Source organism: Xiphias gladius, chromosome 8, assembly GCF_016859285.1.
Source record: "Xiphias gladius isolate SHS-SW01 ecotype Sanya breed wild chromosome 8, ASM1685928v1, whole genome shotgun sequence".
NCBI classification, from domain to species: Eukaryota; Metazoa; Chordata; class Actinopteri; order Istiophoriformes; family Xiphiidae; genus Xiphias; species Xiphias gladius.
In genome coordinates, this window is record NC_053407.1 from 31,013,753 (window position 1) to 31,035,063 (window position 21,311).

The 21,311-nt window shown below is 44.0% G+C and overlaps 1 protein-coding gene across 1 annotated transcript; it reads right to left on the reverse strand.

Moving 5' to 3' along the window:
- Positions 1-4,424: 4,424 nt before the first annotated feature.
- Positions 4,425-20,425, reverse strand: LOC120793094 (ankyrin repeat domain-containing protein SOWAHC). The gene is made up of 7 exons (XM_040132782.1): positions 20,324-20,425; positions 19,614-19,700; positions 18,358-18,360; positions 16,560-16,562; positions 10,818-10,890; positions 5,535-5,630; positions 4,425-4,891 (listed from the first exon to the last, which is right to left on the reverse strand). Exons 1-7 carry the CDS (start codon positions 20,423-20,425, stop codon positions 4,743-4,745), a joined length of 513 nt encoding a protein of 170 aa, XP_039988716.1. The 3' UTR covers positions 4,425-4,742.
- Between the last annotated feature and the right edge of the window lie 886 nt (positions 20,426-21,311).

Consider the following 21,311-nt stretch of genomic DNA (forward strand, 5'->3'; position numbering starts at 1 on the left):
TCACGATTCTGGATTTTGATGTCAAAACGAGACAGTTGCTTTCACGTTCTTGGTTTTTTGTCGTGGAGCGGAAAAGTAGCTCATTGCTGTCTCTGCATTTTCTAGCGATCTTCGGTGCCCCGTACATTACGTGCACAGTCCGTCACATGAACTTATCAGGACAAACTTTAGGCGGGAAATAGGAACTTTACTTCTTTACCCGTTGACCAATATCCGTAGAGGTATTTTCTTGACTCGGGTGTCTACTGTCTGTCGGGATGAGAACATCTTTCCCCGGGGCAAAAAGGCTGAGATGCAGTGTTTCCACAGTGAAAGCAGTGAACAAGAGAACAGCGGAGCCACGTTTGTAGTGCTGTTGCTGGAAAACTGTGCACAGCCTGTGGAAACACCAGGTTTGAAGATGTGTTTCTTATTACGGGAAGGCTGAAAACACACGTGAGCTCACAAAAAAGCTTAGAAGATGCAAACCGCTACCGAATAATGGGTAAAAAGATAAAATGTTTGTTTCCTCCCAGCCCTTTCTCAGAGAAATCATATATTTATACATCTAAACTGCAACAGCACATAGTTTTGTAGGAAACATAACTGCGACCATATTTTGTTTTCTTTTAATTTACATTTCCGACAAGTCGCAGATACGTCAGTAAAATGTTCACAGACAACGTGTTTGTTTTCCACCAAAACGTCTGATCCTGCAGCTCAACGTCCACCTGTAGCGACTCCAGCGTCATTAACTGGTTTATGGTTCTGTTCAGACTCTCACAGCACCTGGTTCAGGTTCAGGAGAGATCCTGGTCTGGATTCATTCAGAAAAAGTTCACTTTGACTTTTACTTACACTGAACCAAAAGCTCCATCTTTCCTGAACCTGAACCAAAGAGCTGTTGCTGTCTGAACCACAGACGGGACTCTGGATGTGAACCTGGTCTCTGGTGTGACAGTCCTGGCTTTGGTACGTCCTCCCTCCACCCCGACCACCTCCTTTAGACTCTGCTGCCATTAATAAACGTTGCTCGATTCATTGAGCAACATCTGTGAAAATAATCCAGACAGGGATCAAGTTTCTTACAAAATGTATTTACTGTTTAGTTTAGCTGCATTGAAATGTGATTTTCCAGGAGACGGCTTTTCCCCCGTTGGTTACTGCTGAGAATTCTACGTGATCAAGTCACTGAATACTTTTTGGAGCGAGGTCACAAATGCCTCCACTGGCCAGGTAATAAGTGACAAACAACCCAACAGTTTCCAAACCTCTCAGGCTAAATTTCAGGGAAATAAAAACTGATGCAAAAGACGTCTAGAACATTTCTGTCTGGTGGAAAGATGCAGCCATAAATAACAAGGAGTCTCGAGTTTGAATACTTCAGTCAGTGTAAACATCATATAGCTTCAATAAACAGCTGCAGCAACCTGTTACACAGTAAATGAAATAAATACTGTCAGAGTGGAATAAGGTGGTTTTAACAACCTTAAAGCAGAAAAGGGGGAAACTGTATGTTAAAGGCTTCAAAGGAGCAGTTGTTGAGGCGATAATGTCCTGGACTCTGTGGCGACAATGTTCAACCAGACCGACGAGTCACCAGCACCTCATTATGATCCCAGATCTGACAGAGCTGCCACTGTAAACACAGTAGACAGAGCCCCGCTCCTCTCACTGTAAACCTGTCTACTCCAAAATGAATCAGGATGACGGAGAGACGTGACGACGGGAGAAAGGTCTGCTCTCACAGGAGCAGGACGTCTTCTCACCTCCTGCTCCAGCTGTAACTCACTGTGTGTGTCAGGTAACACGGCACTGAAACATCACCGCCTCTTCAGGCTTCGGTCCGTGAACACGTTCACAACACCGGGCAGCGGTGGAGGTAGTTGTCTGATCCTTTACTTCATTTGATTTGATGTTTCAAGTTTCATTTCAGGACATCTTTCACCTATTTTACTGATTTTTCCCCAGATTGCCTCTGAAGAGCAAATTAAAGGCTGAAGTCTATTTAGTAAAACTCAATAAAACCAGAGATAGAGCACGAGTTGTGACATTTAACTTGCATCATATAATGACAATAATAATAACAACACATCGCGGCCTCGACGGGAGTGGAGTTAGTTTAGTTTTAGAGTTATCCCAGCATGGGCCAAATTGTCCCTCAAGGCATCTTGACCTGATGTTGGTGGTAGACGAAAGGTCGCGGGGTCAGCAAAATCCTCAGGAACCGTCCTCAAAGGAACATGAATATTCATATGAATTTCATAAAGATATCCTAGTCTGGATCAGAGGTCTCCAGGTTGTGAGGTGCCTCCCCCAGGGGATGCAGATGGGTTGAAGGGGCTGTGCGGAGGGAGGGACACGAGGCGAGGATACTGTGTTAGGTGAGTTCTGCCATTTACGTCAGAAATCGCACAACTTCTCAGAGTCCTGAGTCAGATCTGAACTCAAAGACATGAAGCACACGTTGATATGATGCAGCGAGACGTCCACTTCCTGAGGACGTCATTAAAAAACCACTTAGCAACCAGAGGAAAAAGAGGCTGCAGAACTTCATTCAGAATCTTCCTGTTTTTAAGTTTCCCTCAGCATCACAGTGACCCAGTGACAGTTGTCTGAACGTCCACGGCTACACTGAGAACAGGAGCTGATCACAGCTGGTTCAGCAGCTTTTAACGGGACAGTTTGACTGAATGGAAACAAATACAGAATGAAAACCTGGGCTTAAGCTGTAGCCCACAGCAGACATTATGCTTAGTGTTTTCATCCACCCAAAGCATGATGGGAACTGTTGTTCCAAAACTTAGAGCATGGCTATTTCCTAAACAGAAGTAACACAAAGAATAATAATATCAATGTCAAACTCCATTCATATCGATGGTGCAGCATTAAAAAACCAAAAAATGTATTTTTTGACATGTCTCGTCAACATGTTTTTTATTTTGCTGGACCTCTGATAATCTCCACTGTCTGTTCACGTACACACATCGACTGTGTGTCGAAGACTCTTAAACCTTGTGTTGCTGACGCTGTGTGGAATTTGCAGATTTCAAGGACTGGACCTGAGCGCTCCGGATCTCTCTCTCTCCAGATGATGCATACGAATTTCCACTTTGCTGGGTATGTTCCCATTAACTCGCATCATTCTGCATGTTCAATGGCCTTTAGTCACACATGGACTACACCACAGTCTCTGATAGCTGCAGTGCTATGCTAATTTCCACATTAAGTGGCCTGAGCGTTTGTTATTAGTGCTGAGTGTGTCCTACCTCCAGTCCGCTAGTTTCCCGCTTATCATTGACACAAACGCCGCTGCTCCGCCTTATTAAGGCAGATAATGAGCTTTATGCTGTGAGCCAGCCAATGGAGTGGAAGTTAATGAAGACATTTATGGGAGTGTGAAAGAGAGCGGGAGGGTGAAACGTGTTTCACAGTGTCAAACATTTACGGCTGATTCCTAATGGACACCACGAGGAGTCTCACGTCAAACAGCTTTTTTTTTTAACTTCCTTTCTACTTTTTTTCTTTCGCAGTTGCTGTGGTTAAACATTTACTTCAGGAACCACACCTCTAAATAATTATCGACCTATCCCTAACTTTCCATCCTTTTCAAAAGTACCGGAAGGAGTCCTGTCTCAGCAGCTTAGTCCCAGCCTCGTCCTTGTGTCTCTCCCTCTCCTGGCTGTCAGTGCCTCATTCCAGATGTTTTGGATCTGGATCTTCGTCCTCCAGGAGCCCCAGCCTCGTGCTTGTCTCCCTCTTCCTCTGACTGTTTGTTTCCTTCTCCTAGACGTGTGAATGATGTGCTTGGTTTTGCCTCTTGTGTGTTTGTGTAGTCTGTCCTCTTTCCAGGTCTTCACGGTGGACGGGAGGTTGTGTGGCTCAGGTCCTGGAAGTTGCTCGAGATCATTCCAAATCATTTTCTTCGTCGTTGTTTACAATCTGTAAGGCTGTTATCCAGATTGTCCACACTGTAAATCTACTTTGTGGCTCTGTTCTGTACACACAACATCTATTTCCTGTCTTTCCGTCCTGAAGAGTGATCCCTCCTCTGTTGCTCTTCCTGAGGTTTCTTCCATTTTTACCGTTAAAGGGATTTTTGGAGAGTTTTCCGTCGTCCGACTCGAGGGTCTAAGGTCAGAGGGGATCGTATGCTGTACAGGTTGTTAAGACCCTGGAGGGAGATTTGTGATTGGTGATATTGGGCTGTGTAAATAAAATTTGACTGGACTTATTAATTAACAGGCAGGGTCACACTTTCACAAAACAAGTCCAAACGTTTTTCTGGGGAAAGGCAACGCTGCTTTCTTTACATCCGACATCAACATACTGTATCAAACGAAGCATTCAAATTGAGCACAGCTGGAGATGTTTACTGTTTAAACCTTTTTTTATTTTGCACTTGTGACAACGAAACAAACGGGGTTAAGCCTGTAAAAACCACATGTTTAGAGTTCGGGAAGTGTCGTGGTCACGGTTAAATCTGAAAGAGAGTCAACACTTTGAAGTCTCATCCACCACTTTGCTTTCACTGACCTGTATGAACCAAGCGGAGTCTCATGATGCACCTCAGCCCAAATAAATCCTCGTATACAAAACCATTACTCTCTGAACACGCTGTGTTATAAAGGTTTCAGCCACTAGGTCCAAAGAAAATGATAAACACCAGGTGGACAAATTCAACGGGACTGATTGTGGAGCCGCTTTGGAAAGTTGAACATACAGTTTCATTGGAGGAAGGATCTCCAGCAGGAGCGTAAAAGTCACACTTGGAGGTCCAACATGTCGTGAGGAGACGACTGAGGCACCGTCCCAAACTCCAGGTTGAGCTGACCATGACTGCGAGAACGAGAAAGACGCAAAGACGGCAGATTGTACCGCTGAGTCCATCTTCCTCGAGAAAACCTCCCACCTGAAAACACAGACAGTCCCAGGTTACAGCGACTGACATCCAGACGGTGAAAACAGATACATCTGAAGACGTTACGAAATCTAATGGAACAACAGTAAAACTCGTCCATTTTGAGCAGGTGGCATTAAAGTGGCACTACAGTGGAATTTCCATCCATTAGTTTCTGTGATCGTAGGCTTTGAGTAAAAACACTGCTAGAATTTCTGTTGGAGTAGTGTCAGGAGCCTTTGCAGCAGTACAGAATCAGAAGAAGGCCAACAGATCACAGACGGACCGATCGGCTCCCTTCCGGCAGGAATCACTGATTTCTCTCCGCTCAGGTCAGTTTGCAGGATGTGAACTGAGAAGCCTCCATTCAGTGGGTCCACCGTGTTTCATTAGAACCAGTGGAGCTGCTGCCGACAGTCATTCAGGGCCCAGTGTCACGAGGTACAGAATCATCCAAATCAAATGATATATTACCAATATTATTGGTAGGACAACATTAAAACTAGTTCTTCAGACAACACAAGACAGTTTAAGACCATTTTTAGAGATGAAATCAATGTATAAAGGTGGTTTACTAAATTCAAACATAAATAATAACCATCAGACATGGAGAATGAATATCGTTGTGGATCAGACGAGCAGTTTCCTCACTCACCTGCCTGAGAGTCTGGTTTGTTGAAGATGTCGGTGCAGCCGCTCCAGTAGTGAACAGCCGTCTTCCCGTGATAATCTCTGATGCTGGTTTTAGCATCTAACCACAAAAACAGAAAAGGTTACAGTGACACTCGGATGCATTCGTTTTGATCTCATGAAATTTTTTGACTTCGTTTTTGCCTTTATCTGATAACATATTTTCATGATATGGTTATGTAGTGTTTTTAACAGAAACAGATCTACAGAACATTTCAAGTCACCAGTGTTCGAAGATCTTTTACTTAAGTAAATGTAGCAACAAAAATATAAAAATGATCCATTTAAAAGTCAAAGTCCTGCATTTAAAATCTTCAAAACACATTAGCACTGGTAGTAACATGTTTTTAAAGTGAAAGCAAAAATATTCACAACGCAAAATGGCCCCATTCAGCGTCTTATAAACTGAGGTGTACGTGTACGCACCTTTTTTACGTTGCCAGGTCCAAACTAATTTCCACAACATGTACTTTAGGGCAGTTTAATCTATAACAATACGACTGATCCATCTGAAAAGTCAGTAACTACTAACTATAACTGTCAAATAACTGTAGTGGAGTAGAAGTATCAAGTATTATACGTGTATCATCAAGTACAGTACCTCCAAACTATATGGTAAAGTACAGTACTTATTAAATGTATTAGTCATAATACACTGCTGCGCGTCACACGTCTTCAAGAACTCAAAGAAATATACAGAGTTTTGGTCCAAACTCAGATACATGGACACTGGAAACTCATCATGTAGTACTTCGATACTTGAGGATCCTGTATTCGCTATTGGAAGAGCTGATTTGCCAAAAGATGCATGAAAAGCTCTGATTCAGTCTTTACATCAGGTAAATTCTTCCGCAAATGAACTTTGTCACGTCACCTGCTGAGTTAAACATCCCAACATGACCACTGTCCAGGTGTAAGACAGCAGCTGTCACCATCGAACAGGTGACCCAACAAACGCTGCTCCTCACCTGTGGGGTCATTAAAATAATATCCTCACTGGCTATAACGATGTGCTGTACGCAGTATAATAGAGACCAGCTACCGAGGCTGTATTTCCCTTCTGATTTCCAGCTACACTTCCTTGGACGTGGCCTGGATAAGCTGGGGGTCTTCGCAGGTACCGGGGTGGCTAATTATTAAATGGCGTCCTGGCTGCAGGCCTGGTGGACGAGTCTAAAGCCCTCTCCTCTCTGCAAACAGGAGGCTCAGAACGAGGCTGCAGAGGCCTCGGGAGAGTCCCAGACAGAGGCGGAGGGTAATTATTTGAGATAACACTTGCGGTGGTGAGCGGGAGGGGGGGGAGCACACAGAGAAAGGTCAACAGCTTCTTCTCTCAGTCGGTAGCCTCCTCACCATGAATGACACCACGTCCACTGCACCCTGAAAAACGCCTTCTTCTGCAGACGGCTCAGCCCGTCAGTCTGATCAGCACGAAGAGGAGCGGTTGTTCTCTCTTTTCATTTCCATTTTCTCCTCAATTAAAACTCTGCGTTCACTCCTTCAGAGCAGATGCTACGGTCCGTCGTCTACATACATAGCGTATCCTGGGTTTTAGAAAGGCTGAAGAGCTGCCACCCCATCCTCCTCTTCAGTGCACATCCGTTTCTTCCCCACCTTTTTGTCTTGTGACCCCTTAAAATTAAGTGATTTTACCTTTTTTGCTGGTTTCAGTGGGAGGATAGTTAGAGTCCCAAAGAGGTCGAATATTCAGTATTTCACAAAAAAACCCAGTAGAGATTAGTTCAAAAGATAAATGTGATCTAACACATTTATCATGTTTTTTTTCCGTATCCTTTTAATGGTTTGGTGGCCCCGCAGATTCACCCAAGTTTATTGCATTTTTTCTTTCAAAAACAAAACAAAAAAAGAGGTCTGACTGAAAATGGATCATTTCCTCCTTTTTTTCTCCTTATTTTACAGTTGCACGTCAGTCGTTGTATGTCGATCTGTTTGTGCAGGACCCCCTCTCTCACTGAGGACGGTCAGCAGCCCGTCCTGTAGATTAGCCACAAAGCTAAACCGCTGCAGGGACAGTTTGGGTCTGAGGTTGGATACGGGAAAGTGTTGTAGAGTAATGTCGTAGGGTGTTTTCAACCTCTCCATATAAGGACAACATTTATATTAAATTAATCTCACTCAGATTATTGGCTCATTGTTGGATTTTTGTGTGATTGTAAATGTAAGATTTTTTAGGTGATGCTTTGGTCTCAGTCCTGAATAGGGACTCGGTGTTGACACGGTCTTGACCCGGCCTGGACCAGATTTCCCAGCCTGTGGGAGGGTGCGCTGGAGGATCCTGAGGTCGCCACACTGAACACGCCCGACTCCACCGCTGCTCCTGTTCTCTGGTGAAAATAAGGACACTGGTCTCACTCAGCGTGTACAAGGACCGGGTGGCTCCTAGCAACAGCTCTGACACCCCATGGTAGACCGGATGGGCAACTCCCATGGCCCCTCCACAGAGAACAGTAGTGGACCAGGATGAAACCTTCAGCCCAACAATGCCCAGAGCCAACAGCATCTTGTCGCTCCAGTGCAGAGCTTTTGGATTTCCTTTGTGACCTCTTTTCAGGGAGCCTGCAAACTCTGGAAACTCCGAGAAGACTATGAACAGCTCAGTGTGTAGCCACAAAGTACAGTCAGAGCCTTCGTCTCCACATCGTGCAGCTGCATAAATGAACCCTCTAGCACAACAGTGCTCTGTCAAGGGCTCGTGATCATCACAGTTCCTGCCTAGAGTCAGAGTCCCAGAGTCAGTGCCGTGCACAGAGGTCTCTCCTTCTCATCCTATCAGGGCAGTGTCGTAGACCACTATTCTTAGCCTTACAGCTGTGGGCCCGCAAAACAGCTGCCTCGTGAGCCCGACTGTGCTTCACAGGTACGGGCCCGGTCATGAGACCCGCACCTGCAAGCTCAGTGTTTAGGCCTGACTCCATGAGGGGGACCTGGTTCCTGCATCCAGCCGAAGCCACTTCATCCCTGAGTTAATTTTAGCACCTTTATGGTAACTGCGTATTTCTTTTTATCTTTAGTGTGATCAACTCTAAAATACTTTGGGCAACGGCAGCTGATTTAAAACGCTGCAGCCCGAGTCTAAGAGTCTAACTGTTTTTGGCCACATTTGTTTGTACATACTGTGGTGTACATACAATTACGGAACAGCAAAGATCTGTTAAACACTGACTGCATTCAGTATATAACTCGCTTGTTTGATCCCATATTTCACAGCCACGGTGAGTTTAATGAGGACTCGTGCGGCTGGTGTGGATTTCCCATCTGAGGAGGTTGGAGGCTGAACTCAGTCATCATGTTGCAGCTCAGAGGAAGCTGCTCCTCTGAGCTTCCTCAGTGTGACCCTGCAAAGCTAATGGTTACAGTGTGAAACCGACTCTGGTCATTACAGACAGTTTAACTCCCACCATCGCTCCACCCACCAACCTTAAACGCAGTTTAAACTGCCACCGCTGTTTCTCCCAGAAACAAAATCTGATCTCCACTGCAGGAGGCCTCACGTCGGCTAAACCCACATTACGTGAAACTGTATCTTGGCTCCGTCGACCAGCCGACTTCACAGTCCAGGAGCTTTGATGTGACAAAGTGTTGACAAACTTTTTCATCTCAAGCCTGTCCTGTCTACTTCAGCTAGTAATTTCCTACATTTCCCAGAATGCTTTCCCACAACCTCTGGAGAAGTGAATTCTCCCTCTTGTACACGAGCAGGTGCAAAGTTTTCCTCAAAGTCAAACAAGAGTACAAATCTTTACTACAGTAGTTTCCTTTCTGTATTTTTGTCTGGATCTGAGACGGGTACGGAAGCATATTATTTCCTGGAATGTTGTAGATCCAAAAAATGATTTTCCGCTCTCAAACTTAGTTACAGGTGCTGAAAATCAGTGGATGTCTCTTTGTGACTCCCTATGTGTTTGGCCAGTCACCAGGGGAAGAAGAACAGTGTGTAGGGCACGCTGTTAATGTGGCCTCATGCTCTGCTCATGTTTTTGTGGCCAGAAGATCAGATTTAGTTAACTTTAATGGCGCACTCATTTCAAAAATGAATAATATACAGTAAAAACTTTTTTGACGGTCCACCAGGATTTGTCCCAGTCTGCCTGACGGCTAGTCCGACTCTGGCAAAGGGGAGGTGGAGGGGGAAGAGGCCAGAAGAGAGCGTGTCCTTGTTTCCTACGATGGGGGCGAACACCCCAACTTGCTGGTAACATGCTGCCCCGTTTGTTTGGAGACTGAATTCGACAGTTGGCCAGTTCTTTCACATCAACCCCTTCAAATGAACTAGAGTCAGAGACAAACAGCTAGAAACTCACTTTAAGGTCAATTCTACGACTGACGGGTCAGATCTGCTGCTGTTACTCTGACACTGCAGGAAACAGAAAGACGGTTTTTATTTAGCCTCTGTTGTGTGACGGAGGCCTCTCCCTCCTCTGTGGCCATATGGAAACATCTTTTGTGCACAGGCAGAGCGTCTGGAGACGGTGACCCTGTAGACCATATGTGTCGACGCTGAATTGTGCGCTCTGACTGGCAGCATATGGCCGTCTGTGGTTACGGGGGTGTCAAACTAAGGGTGCGGGGAGCCTCCGACACTCCGCAGGGATCATCACGCGTCCATCGCGAACTGCCACGATGGCTTAAGGCTCGGGCGTGCCTCATTAGCGGCAATATGAAGTCCCCGCCTCTCCTCTTCCTGCAGAGGAGGGTGGAGGTGTGTGAGGAGGAAGGGGGGTGATTTGGGTTTGGACTGGACCTGTCAATCCGAGCGTTTTGGTGGGTCTTTTGTCTGCCAGAAGTGATTTGCATCACTGCTTCCTTTGCCTCTCAGAGAGTCTCTGAGGCGTGGAGAGGAAGAATCCCTCGATGTTTGATTCTCAACATGTGAATATCAATTTTTCACCTTAGTATGAACAAGACCCTCACTTGTAACTGCACTGCAAAGGTATCAGCAATATAAAAACACGTCTCCGGGCCGCCTTAGTTCAAGAGACAACAAATTACCTGCAGATTTAGGGAAAAAACATCGACTCAGTTTCGTATTTGATCCGAGAGGTGTGGTCCGTCAAATGAAGTAGAGGGACAGGTCAAATATATCCTGTGGTCAATATTATTAGTAGAATAAATTCTTTCTCATGTGCACACACATACTGTAATCTGTAATGTGTGTGTTGATTTTTGTCCTCATGTCCAAGGAGCTCGTTTCTGAAAGCTCCTCGTGTATCTGGCTGGACCGACTCACTGTAAGTGTTGATGAGGGCGCGGACGATGTGCTGGTGGCCGTGAATGGAGGCGAGGTGGAGAGCAGTGTAGCCCTGTAAATAACACACAGTATAAGGATCTGTACACACAGCATGATTAGATTTTACTGTACTCACAATAACACACACCACTGTACAAGATTATCTCCTACAGACCCACTGTATGCTCCTCCACTACAAGCTGGATTCTGTGACAACAGCAGAAGCTGAAGAGGAGTTTCTGAGTTCGACTTATTCTACTTGGATTCGTTTTGAACAAAATCTACATTTTAATTTATCTTATAGTAATTATCCATCCAAACTCTTTCTGCAACATAAACTAATCCTCGTCTCTCCCGTCCACTAGCATTCTCCAGTCAGTCAGTGTTTAACCATACAGTGCATGGCTGAGCACTACATCCGCTCTGCTTTATTGTCCTCCTGGAGGCTGCAAACCTCCAGTGGGCGTGAGTGTTTGGAACATACAGATGGACAGTGCTGAAGGGGATTATGCTGCAGGAGTAGTTTGGAAAGATTTCTTGGGCGAAGACTGTTAAACCCATTGTGACTGACGTGAAGGGAGCCTGACCATGGGAGCTTCCCCCAACCACGTTTTTACAGGTATTTCCAGGTGGCAGCTTCATGGTAGCACCAGCTTTGGTTTTAAGAAAGTCCAGAAACTGTAACGGTGAATCCAGATCGATAATGCGACGTTAACGCTACAATTCTCCCTGAAAAGGAGACGTGGTCTTTCAGAGAGAGGCTTCGTTCGGAGGAGCAGTGAAGATTAAAAACATGTGTTTGGCTGATTCCAAATGACTGCTGCTGACGGATGAAAAGCTTAGCTAACAGATCTGTAGGTGCAGGCAATTAAAACTGATTATGGATAGATTTCAGTGTTTCAGTCATGAAGGTAAACGAGCAAACCTTCGCTGACAACGAGCGGTAACCTCCTCCGGTTCGACCATCATCAAGCCAGTTCATCAAAGTCAGCCCCTGACCTACATGACTGGAAGCCCACTTTCCATTTTAGTGTCAGAATTTCAGCTGATTTCTGTTTGGTTTTTGTGGCTGAAACACCGATCAGTTTTCATTAATTACCTCTGAAGTCATCCTGCTCATGTCAGACAGGAGACCTCAGGAGACTGAGCTCCGAATGTGATATCTGATATCTGATATCTGACCTGGATTCTGGATGGACCCGAGCGTTCCCCGTTCCTGCTGTGATTGGTACTCTCAGTGGTTCAGAGTCTAGGTTACGAGATTTGAATGTTCTTAATGCTCTTTTTTTTCCTTCCGTCTTCTTGTCCTTGTCTGTTGACGACTTAACGCAGCACTTATTCCCAACGTTTGGGAAAGCGATGACTGACCGACCGATACGAAGCTGCGTTTCGTGACCGTGTTTAAGTATGTAGACACAGAAACTGGTCGTCCAGATGGAGGAGACGTAGTTTAATGCTGTTTTAAAGGTTTGAACTTTTAACGTCAGTCAGTGCTCCAGTATTCCTCTTTTAAATGAATTAAAGCCAGAGCTCCTGGATCATGTGACAGATCAGCTGAGTGCTTTATTCAGGGGAAAGATGTGTTATCTGCTTAAATTACAGCTTGGATTTGTCAGTCATTTTCATCTGAAAAGTGTCTTTCTGTCTCCAGACTTCATCTGAGATCTGCAAATGACTGTAAGAACCCAAGTCTGTTCAGAATCCGCCTGATTTATAAAAGAAGGAGCCTTTCAACTACAACAACAGTGATTTCTCTTCTTTAGTTGCGCTGCTTGTCAAGAGAAATCTCTCCCCGTGTCCGTCATCCTGTCTGGTCTGGTTTGAACCACTCTGACAGAAACTCATGCTCGACACTCAGCGTTTCCTCTCCTCTCTGCTGTGGTTTCGTAGAGCTGGAAGTGAGGCTGCGACAGCCGTCGTTTGTACACATTAACACCGTCGGGTCCCAGCGGATCGGATGTCCGTCATCCCGAGCCGCTGTCAGTGTCGGAGACGAACAAACGCTCACATCACCGTCAGTCCAGCCTTTAAACCGGAGTTAAATGACAGTAAGGACACAGCAGATGGTTTGAAGTCAGTGTTGATTAAGAGAACGGGTCTGTAGTTTACAGAACGCCGTGTCTCTAAACTCTCATCTCCATCTTGACTTTAAATGGGCCCAGGAGGCCGTTTGATGTGCAGAACAAAAAGCAGCAATCAAACGCTCTGAAACACCGCACTGTCACAATCCTTCTCTCAGGCTGCTGTCCTGTCAACATCCTTACCTTCACAGTGAGACGCACATGTACCGATCTCAGTGTGTCAGAAAGAAACTGCCATACGATGAAATATATATATAGTTCTGTCTTTAGAGATGATTGTGAGTCAAGTGACAACAAGCTGACATGGTTACAGGAGTCTCTCTCTCTCTGTGTGCTTCTCCTGTAAATGATGGATTATGTTGTTTGCACAAATAGCAGGTAAACACTTTGGACCTGACAAAACACTGACATAAGAATCCTAATGATCACTTTTAGGAAACTGTAAATGAGTCACACGTTTGCTGAAGAGCAGGACTTCCCTGCGCAGGTGAGATATAGACGTCTCTGTGGCCGTAAACAGACTGTTTGACATTTCGTTGAAAGGTTGAGATGCTTTCATGTGTTCAAACGCACTTTAAGCTCCGTATCAGAGGTAAAGGCCAGTCCAGCAGGAGGTCCTGAGAGTGAAGGAGGATCAAGGTGAGGCCTCAGTCGAGATCCAAGACGTTTCCGTGTTTAATACACACAGACTCAGCTCACTAACAAATACATAGGTACAAATGAGCAAGATTTCTTCGGCTGGGTTTTTGTTTGATTTATCGACAGCATTCTGACATACTGTAAAATAAGTATTAACATATCAGACTTAATTAGTTATCAAATGGTCCAGTGCTGCACTTACTCTGTGTTTGTGCCTGGTGTTTTAAGGGTCCACCGACCTTCATCAATACACACACAGGCATTTCATGTCCGGCCAAAGAAATACTGGGAACTAACAGGCTGTCGACACAAGGTTCACGCCTGCACCTGAGGGACGTCTGACACAACAGATAGTGGGCTCTGCCGCTGAAGACAGCCCTAAGCGTCCGTGCTGGTGAGGGGCCGTTGCTTAAGCTGAAGGGGAGACATGGACATCGATCCGCTTTGTCCACTTTGAGTCTAAAGGTTCATCGACGCCAAACGCTGCAGAGGTTCGGAAATCTACTCTGGAAAGTTATCACAGCTACTTTATCTTGACTGGCCGACACGTTCCGACTGGATCGCGTTTCTATCAACGTAATGAGGAGACGCTGATTCTGAGCGTATCAGTCAAATGTTCACAGACAACGTGTTTGTTTTCCCCAAAATGTCTGATTTTTTCCTTTTTTTGTCTAAAGACTAAATACTTTTAGAGTTATCACCCTGATCGTAAACTCACCGAGCACTTTATTAGGAACACCTATTCACCTGCTTATTCTGCAGTTATCCACCCAGCCAGTCATGTGGCAGCAGTGCATAGTATCCTGCAGATCCAGGTCAGGAGCTCATTTAAACCTGCTGACCTGATAAAATTTGGACTGAAAAATATGCCGTTTTCTTCCCCCTCAGTTTTTGAAAGTCAACCCTGCGGCCAAAAGTGTACAATTTGGCCACAATCTGTAAATAAATTAATCAGAACGAAGCGTCTTGTGGCCAAACCACAGTCGTGAATTTCATTTTAAACTGCGGTGAAAGTGACTTGACCTCCGTCACGGTGAGAAATGTGATTTGTCTTCTTGCTGGGAGACATTTTCCTCTGATTCTCTCTAAACCCTCCATCCCTGCCTCCACTCGTGTGACGAGTCCCGTTTAACCACATGTGTATCTTATACGCTGTTGTGTAGATTTTAAAGGTGCATTAAAACATGACTTACCCCCTTCAGAGAGACGCGTGATGGGAGTGGGGGAGCAGGCATGGGAGAGGTCAGAGAAATACAGAAGATCAAAGACAGAGGCAGCAAACTCATTTCACACCACCGCCGGAGGTAATTTGACTGAAGTAAATATTTGTCAGAGCTCTATTTACTTAAACAGCGTGACATCTAAAGGGAATTTGGTACGACAGCTCGTCTTTGTGGAGATTTCTGGAGCTATAATGGTTCAGAAACTCACTTACATGCTGTTGTGATGACGGGTGATTGGAGAGGAGGGTGAAGAGGGGATGAAAAAAGAGAGAAAAAGGTATTTAGTCAAATGTGTTCAACGTCTAGAAATCATATGAATCTCAAATAAGAAAATATACACTCTGGGAAATATTTTAACTTTACGAACCCTTATTTACCTCTTAAAGGGAGTAAAATGACAACTTTTTAGTGGTTTCAAAGTGAAAATAACAAAATATTTCCACATTTTGTGATTTACTGAAGCCCCTTCATGATTAAGCAGAGTGAAATATTCAGCCCCTGGACGCCAGTTTTTAACAGTTATACTACATCAGACGGGAAGTTAAACACGTTGATGTTAATGTTAATAATGGGGCTCGTCTGAAATAGACGTTTTTATCCTCTTATTCAAAATAATCAATAACACAATACTCGGCGTGTGGGCCAAGATCTGAAAAATTACTTAAGGAGATATGGAAATGTAGAAATGTATTTGGGCATAAACTACTGATGAGATGCATGAAACTGGTTCTCCTTTCTAGGTTAGACTTTAGACTTAAGTCCCCCTATTTGTTATGTATAATCTGTATATTTAATAATGGTTTATAAATGACTGTACTGTAGATAATAAGGACACGTTTAAGTCTTAACAAACATTAATATTAATGTTTGTTAAAAGTTGTTAACAAATACATTAATAAAATACATTAATAAACAGATAGATCTGGTCACAGCTGCATTAGAGTCATTACGTCTTTATATAGAATTATACAGGATAAATAAACCAGTTATTACGTCTTTATATAGAATTATACAGATAAATAAACCAGTTATTACGTCTTTATATTCTGATTATACAGGATAAATAAACCAGTTATAACGTCTTTATATTCTGATTATACAGGATAAATAAACCAGTTATTCTGATTATACAGGATAAATAATCCAGTTATTACGTCTTTATACTCTGATTATACAGGATAAATAATCCAGTTATTACGTCTTTATACTCTGATTATACAGGATAAATAAACCAGTTATTACGTCTTTATATTCTGATTATACAGGATAAACAGGGGCACTCATTTCCCTACAGTTTAAACATCATCAGTGGTTTAATAAGTGCAAAGCAGCATTAAACACAAAGCCAGATGCGACTGTCGTCATTAATTTGGAAGGTACTTGGTCCTGTAGGTTGTGTAGTTCTGGCGCTACCACAGGCGACAACAGTTGTTGAGACGTTTCAGTCTGGACCAAGTGGTTCATCACCACAGAGCCAGGCTGCTTCCATGACCACAAAAATCGATTCGCCTGCTGGAAGGCAGAAAGCCTGATGAAACGACCGGCAAGGTTTCTCAAAGTCTGGCTCACGTTTAATGACCATGGGCACACGGGTAGTTTCCCACAGGGTAACAGAGGTTAAATACACTCAGTTTGTACAATTGAAGTCTTCTACTGCTCCGACTTTTCTTCTGCGTTTTGTACTTTTTCTTTTTAAGAAGAGCAATGTTCAGGTTCAGGTGAGTATTTAAAGCTCTGCAGACCTGAGATGAGAGAAACCCAGCGACTAGAGGAAAATCCATTACGAAAGCAGTGAAAACCCCCTCCAGCGAATCCAAACCGTTAACTGAAACCTGAGCTATTTTTCTCCTCTTAATGCCATTCTATGGATTATTGATTTCTGATTTGCTGGCTGCTCTGGCTGAGGGTCTTTTTATCGGAGCCATTACCTCCTTAACGATTAGAGACAAAAAGTTAATTATGTAATTACGGAGCCAATAAGTGACTTGTCTGCTTTGCTTTGCTCTGCTGGGGCTTAAACATTATCTCCTGTGTGCACATCAGCGGCAGCAGCGAGGCAGCCTGGAATGAGAGGAGATTAACACTCAGAGAGGCAGATGCTAAATTGAATTCTCCAGGCCCACGGCTGTCTGGGAAGCCATTAAGTAATCAAAACATTGGCCCTTTCGAATCAATCCACCGCACACTGCCGCTCCGCGTGTGCGCGTTTGTGTGTCAAACTGCATATTTTTTCACTCCATTTTATTGCCTGTGAAAGCAAACAGAGAAAGAAACGAACAGATGCCTGAAGTGATCTCTAAAACGAATGGCTCGTGGAGGAAGCTCATCGCTGCTAAACCTCTTGTTCTGTTAGCGGGCTGCAAATATTCAGAAGATTAATACCCGCTCTGTTTCTCCCGTCATCGATAGTGTTTCACTCTTTTAATTGAGCAGCGCTCCTGCCCCTCACCTTCCCTGCATGCACTGGTTTTTGCTGCTATTCTACGTTCACGTTAAATCCCACGGTGCTTCAGAGGTGGAAAGCCACTAAGTACATTTACTCAAGTACTGTACTTAGGTACAAATCTGAGGTACTCGTACTTTACTTTTCTCCACTACGTTTAAGAGGGAACTTTGTACTTTTTACTGCACTACATCCATCGGACAGCTGCAGTTGCCCACAGACCAAAATTTTAAACATGAAACATACGATGCGCTGTAAAATATGAAACTTACCGACGGTATATAAATGAATTCAGCCTTAAACAATGTGCTGGTTAATCGATCAGTTATAAAGTAATTAATCAGGGGATGGTTTTAGAAGGGACTCAAGTCATTTTTCAAGCAAAAATGCTGTAACTGACTGTAACTTTTCTGTTGACAGACGAACAAACAAAGAGCAGTACGGATCTCACGGTTCACCGTATCAGAGGCTGAGCTCAGATCCAGCAGAGGCCAAATTGAAATTTCTCCAGTGTTGACTCGTATAAGAATATCATTGAATAGATAAGGCCCCAAACTTCCCTTGAAAAGCTCCGTTTGCCGTTTTTGGAATTAGCTTTGTAGCCTTGCAGCAATAAAAGCAGATTAAGGGAAACCGTATCAACTCTGAGGGGCTCCGCAGCACAATTTCATAAGAGATGGGATTTTTTTTCTTTTAACTTAAATACTCATATTTAAAACCGACAGAATGGATGGATGTGTAGCCAGCCTGTGTGAGCGCTCTTCTCTGTGACTGAACGCGGCCGCGGCTGGAGGAGGATTCTGGCTGAACTCTCGGGAGGTAAACAATCGTCTGTTGTTTGTTGTGTGTCGGCAGCCTCTGGCTGGCAGAGGTTAAAGCTGTGAACTTGAGAGGCTGCAGGAATTGGAGGGGAAAGGCCTCGTGGGAGTCCACTGTACATAACCTCAGGGTTAAATGAGAGCAGGAATCATATAATTGGATAATCAAAAAGCCCCTTCAGGCTCCAGAGGGTGTGTGTGCGTGCAGCAAATCAGGTCTCTGTGTGTGACTATGTAGTAGTGTGACGTTGTTGCACTTTTATTTTTAACAGGACACTGTACATCCTTTTAAAATCCTTTGTGGATTAAGTGGAGACTTTTATTTTAGAGGGGCACATGCTGACATTACTAGCGTTATATTTCCTATTTCTTTTAAATATATTATCCTGTATAATCAGAATATAAAGACGTAATAACTGGTTTATTTATCCTGTATAATCAGAATATAAAGACGTAATAACTGGTTTATTTATCCTGTATAATCAGAATATAAAGACGTTATAACTGGTTTATTTATCCTGTATAATCAGAATATAAAGACGTTATAACTGGTTTATTTATCCTGTATAATCAGAATATAAAGACGTAATAACTGGTTTATTTATCATATAATCAATAATAAAAGAAAAGACGTAATTTATTTATATGTATAATCATATAGAGTATAAATAATATAACTGGGTTTTATTTATTATAATAAAAATATATATAAAGACGAATAACTGGTTTATTTATCCTGTATAATCAGAATATAAAGACGTTATAACTGGTTTATTTATCCTGTATAATCAGAGTATAAAGACGTAACAACTGGTTTATTTATCCTGTATAATCAGAGTATAAAGACATTACTACATCACAATTAGTAAACAGTGTAGTTTCATTCCATCACAGGAACACTGTAAGGCTGCAACTAATTTTGCAGTTCAAATCAAATTTCAGTTGAAATCAAATTTCAGGTAAAATCAAATTTTTACACAATGTCCAGAAAAGGTTCCAAATAAAACCTGAGTGAAGTCTAGTTTTCCTCCACTGCTGCTGTGTGAATATGAGCTGATCAACAGCTGGTGGAGCTGACTCTCCAGCCGCTGCCGTTAAACCACCACAGAAGAAGAGGACGCGGCGAGACGAGGTCGTTAAAAGAGCTGCAGTCAAAGCTCAGACGATGGGAAACCATGAGGAGAACGTGATGGAAACCTGACGTTTCTGTTGGTTTCATGCGTAAACGTAGGAGTCGGTTTTTTGTATTTTGTCACTAGTGCTCTGACTGGCCTCTTCTCCACAACAACAGCAGCTGAGGCTAATGGTTACTGTAGTATTTAGGGACAGAAACACCTGATTATTTTCAAGGGATTTAACACAGAGACATGTGAGTGGCGTCACCTTCCTCTCGGAAAGAAAGCAGATGACCATTTTTCTCAAAATGCTCCACTGCTCCTTCAAGGGGTTTGGGGTGAAGGGAAAATCTGCGTTGAAGAGCTAAAGGCAGTTGGTGATGTTATTGTGTTTGTTTGTGCAGTGAAGGTCCAGCTGAAGTTCTTAAAGTGCACTTTAATGCCTTCCACACACACACACACACACACACCACTCACCGATCTGACGTTGACGTCGGCTCCAGAGCGAAGCATCATGTCCAGCGCCTCCTGATGGCCCTGCTTGGCTGCCCAGTGAAGAGCCGTCTGAAAACACACATACGAAGAAGCATGAACAGTGAAGAACACACGCACACACACACACACACACACACACACACACACACACACACACACACATGCACACTCTGGGGGAGACTGTCCTAAAGAAACGAGCCCATACGTTGTCGGTGCAGCAGCTTATTAGCTACGTTTTGCTGCGAGGTGACCTCTAGAGGCCATAGTAATTATGACGGGAGCACAGGAGGCGGTCCGGTGACGTAGTACGAAGAGCGGGAAAGTCCCGTTAGGTGGAGGTCGATAAACTCAGGACTCTCACAGGAGACCACTGTTCATTCCCTGTGCGAAAACGTTCCGTTCATCCGTGAACGCTCCGCAACAGTTACCACATGTATACTGCCGTTGCCACGACGACGACGACGGTCTGCGCCGGCGCCTCAGGACACGCTCCTGTGGGTCGTATCGGAGGGCCGCGGCAAACGACCTATACGGTCGTACGGGTTGCAGGACTTGTTACTAATGTGCATGTAAATGCTCAACTGCCTTAATTATTAATAGAAAATCAATCAGCAACTATTTTTGATAATTGATTCAACCAAAATGGCAGAAGTCGGATGGGTCCAGCTTCTGAAATGTGGTCTTGACCTTACAGGACAGTAAACTGAACCTCTTTGGGTTCTGGACTGGCGGACGAAACGAGACGTGAAGGTGTCACCTTGGACACTTTTGACCGTCTCCCGATGGAAGCGCATCGTTCATGCTGACAGTGCGAGAGCACGGAGTTTATCTGCACTTCCACAGAGCAGACTGGCCACTCGTTAGAGATCACTAATGAAGAAAACATTGGAAAAAGTCTTTGTGTTTCTCCTCCGACATGGGAAAACAACTTTGTGGAAATGGAGTCCTCGCATCCTCTCGTCCTCCAGACATTCATAGTTATACAGATTGATTCGAGCACATTAACCGATGCGATTATCAACGTGTTTTAATACGACACAATGGAGATGGGATAACTGTCCTTGAATGTGGCTCTTTAGCAGAGAATTAACTCCCATTGGGATGAATTAAAGCTCATATTATTACAGAGCAGTTTGTGTGTTTGTTTGTGTGTGTGTGTGTGTAGCTCACAGCCAAATCTGTTTAAACTAATTAACCATGAATTTACTTCAAAGCAGGATTTTATTCAAATGAGCAGCTTTTCTCTCTGTCTGCGTCTCTGTCTCTGAAACCTGAAGAAGGAAAGTTCTCCGATTTTTTTAAACATCTGCTTCATCCAGAAATATTTCCTTCTGACTTCAGTCTGATTCAATGTTTCATTCTTCTGCCTGATGCAGAGGAAAATATTCAAATATGCAGAAGAGACCTTTGACTTACGGGAATCGAGCTAAAGCCTTTTTTTTTAATGTGGTCCCAGTCTTTAGTCCGTCACACAGACGTTCAACAGTCCCGCTCCTGATTTTTTGATTTCTACTTCTGAGGATTCGGTGCCCATCTCTAGGGTCCTGGGCTTGAGCTTCTGTAGTTATGTCTTTAATCTAGTGACTCTGTCCTCCCCCCAGACTCCTGAGACACTCGGCCCACGAACTGCATCGCGGTCACCACCCACTGCCCCTCCACGCCCCTGGATGGATCTGAGCA

What these genes read in the sequence shown, in the direction of transcription:
- LOC120793094 (XM_040132782.1), bottom strand. Translation starts at nt 20,425, where the DNA reads ATGCGCTTCCATCGGGAGACGGTCAAAAGTGTCCAAGGTGACACCTTC. An exon ending in CGCCCTCATCAACACTTACA is followed by an intron (nt 5,631 to 10,817) that starts GTGAGTCGGTCC and finishes TTTTGTGGTTAG; the next exon opens with ATGCTAAAACCAGCATCAGA. An exon ending in CAAACCAGACTCTCAGGCAG is followed by an intron (nt 4,892 to 5,534) that starts GTGAGTGAGGAA and finishes CTGTGTTTTCAG; the next exon opens with GTGGGAGGTTTTCTCGAGGA.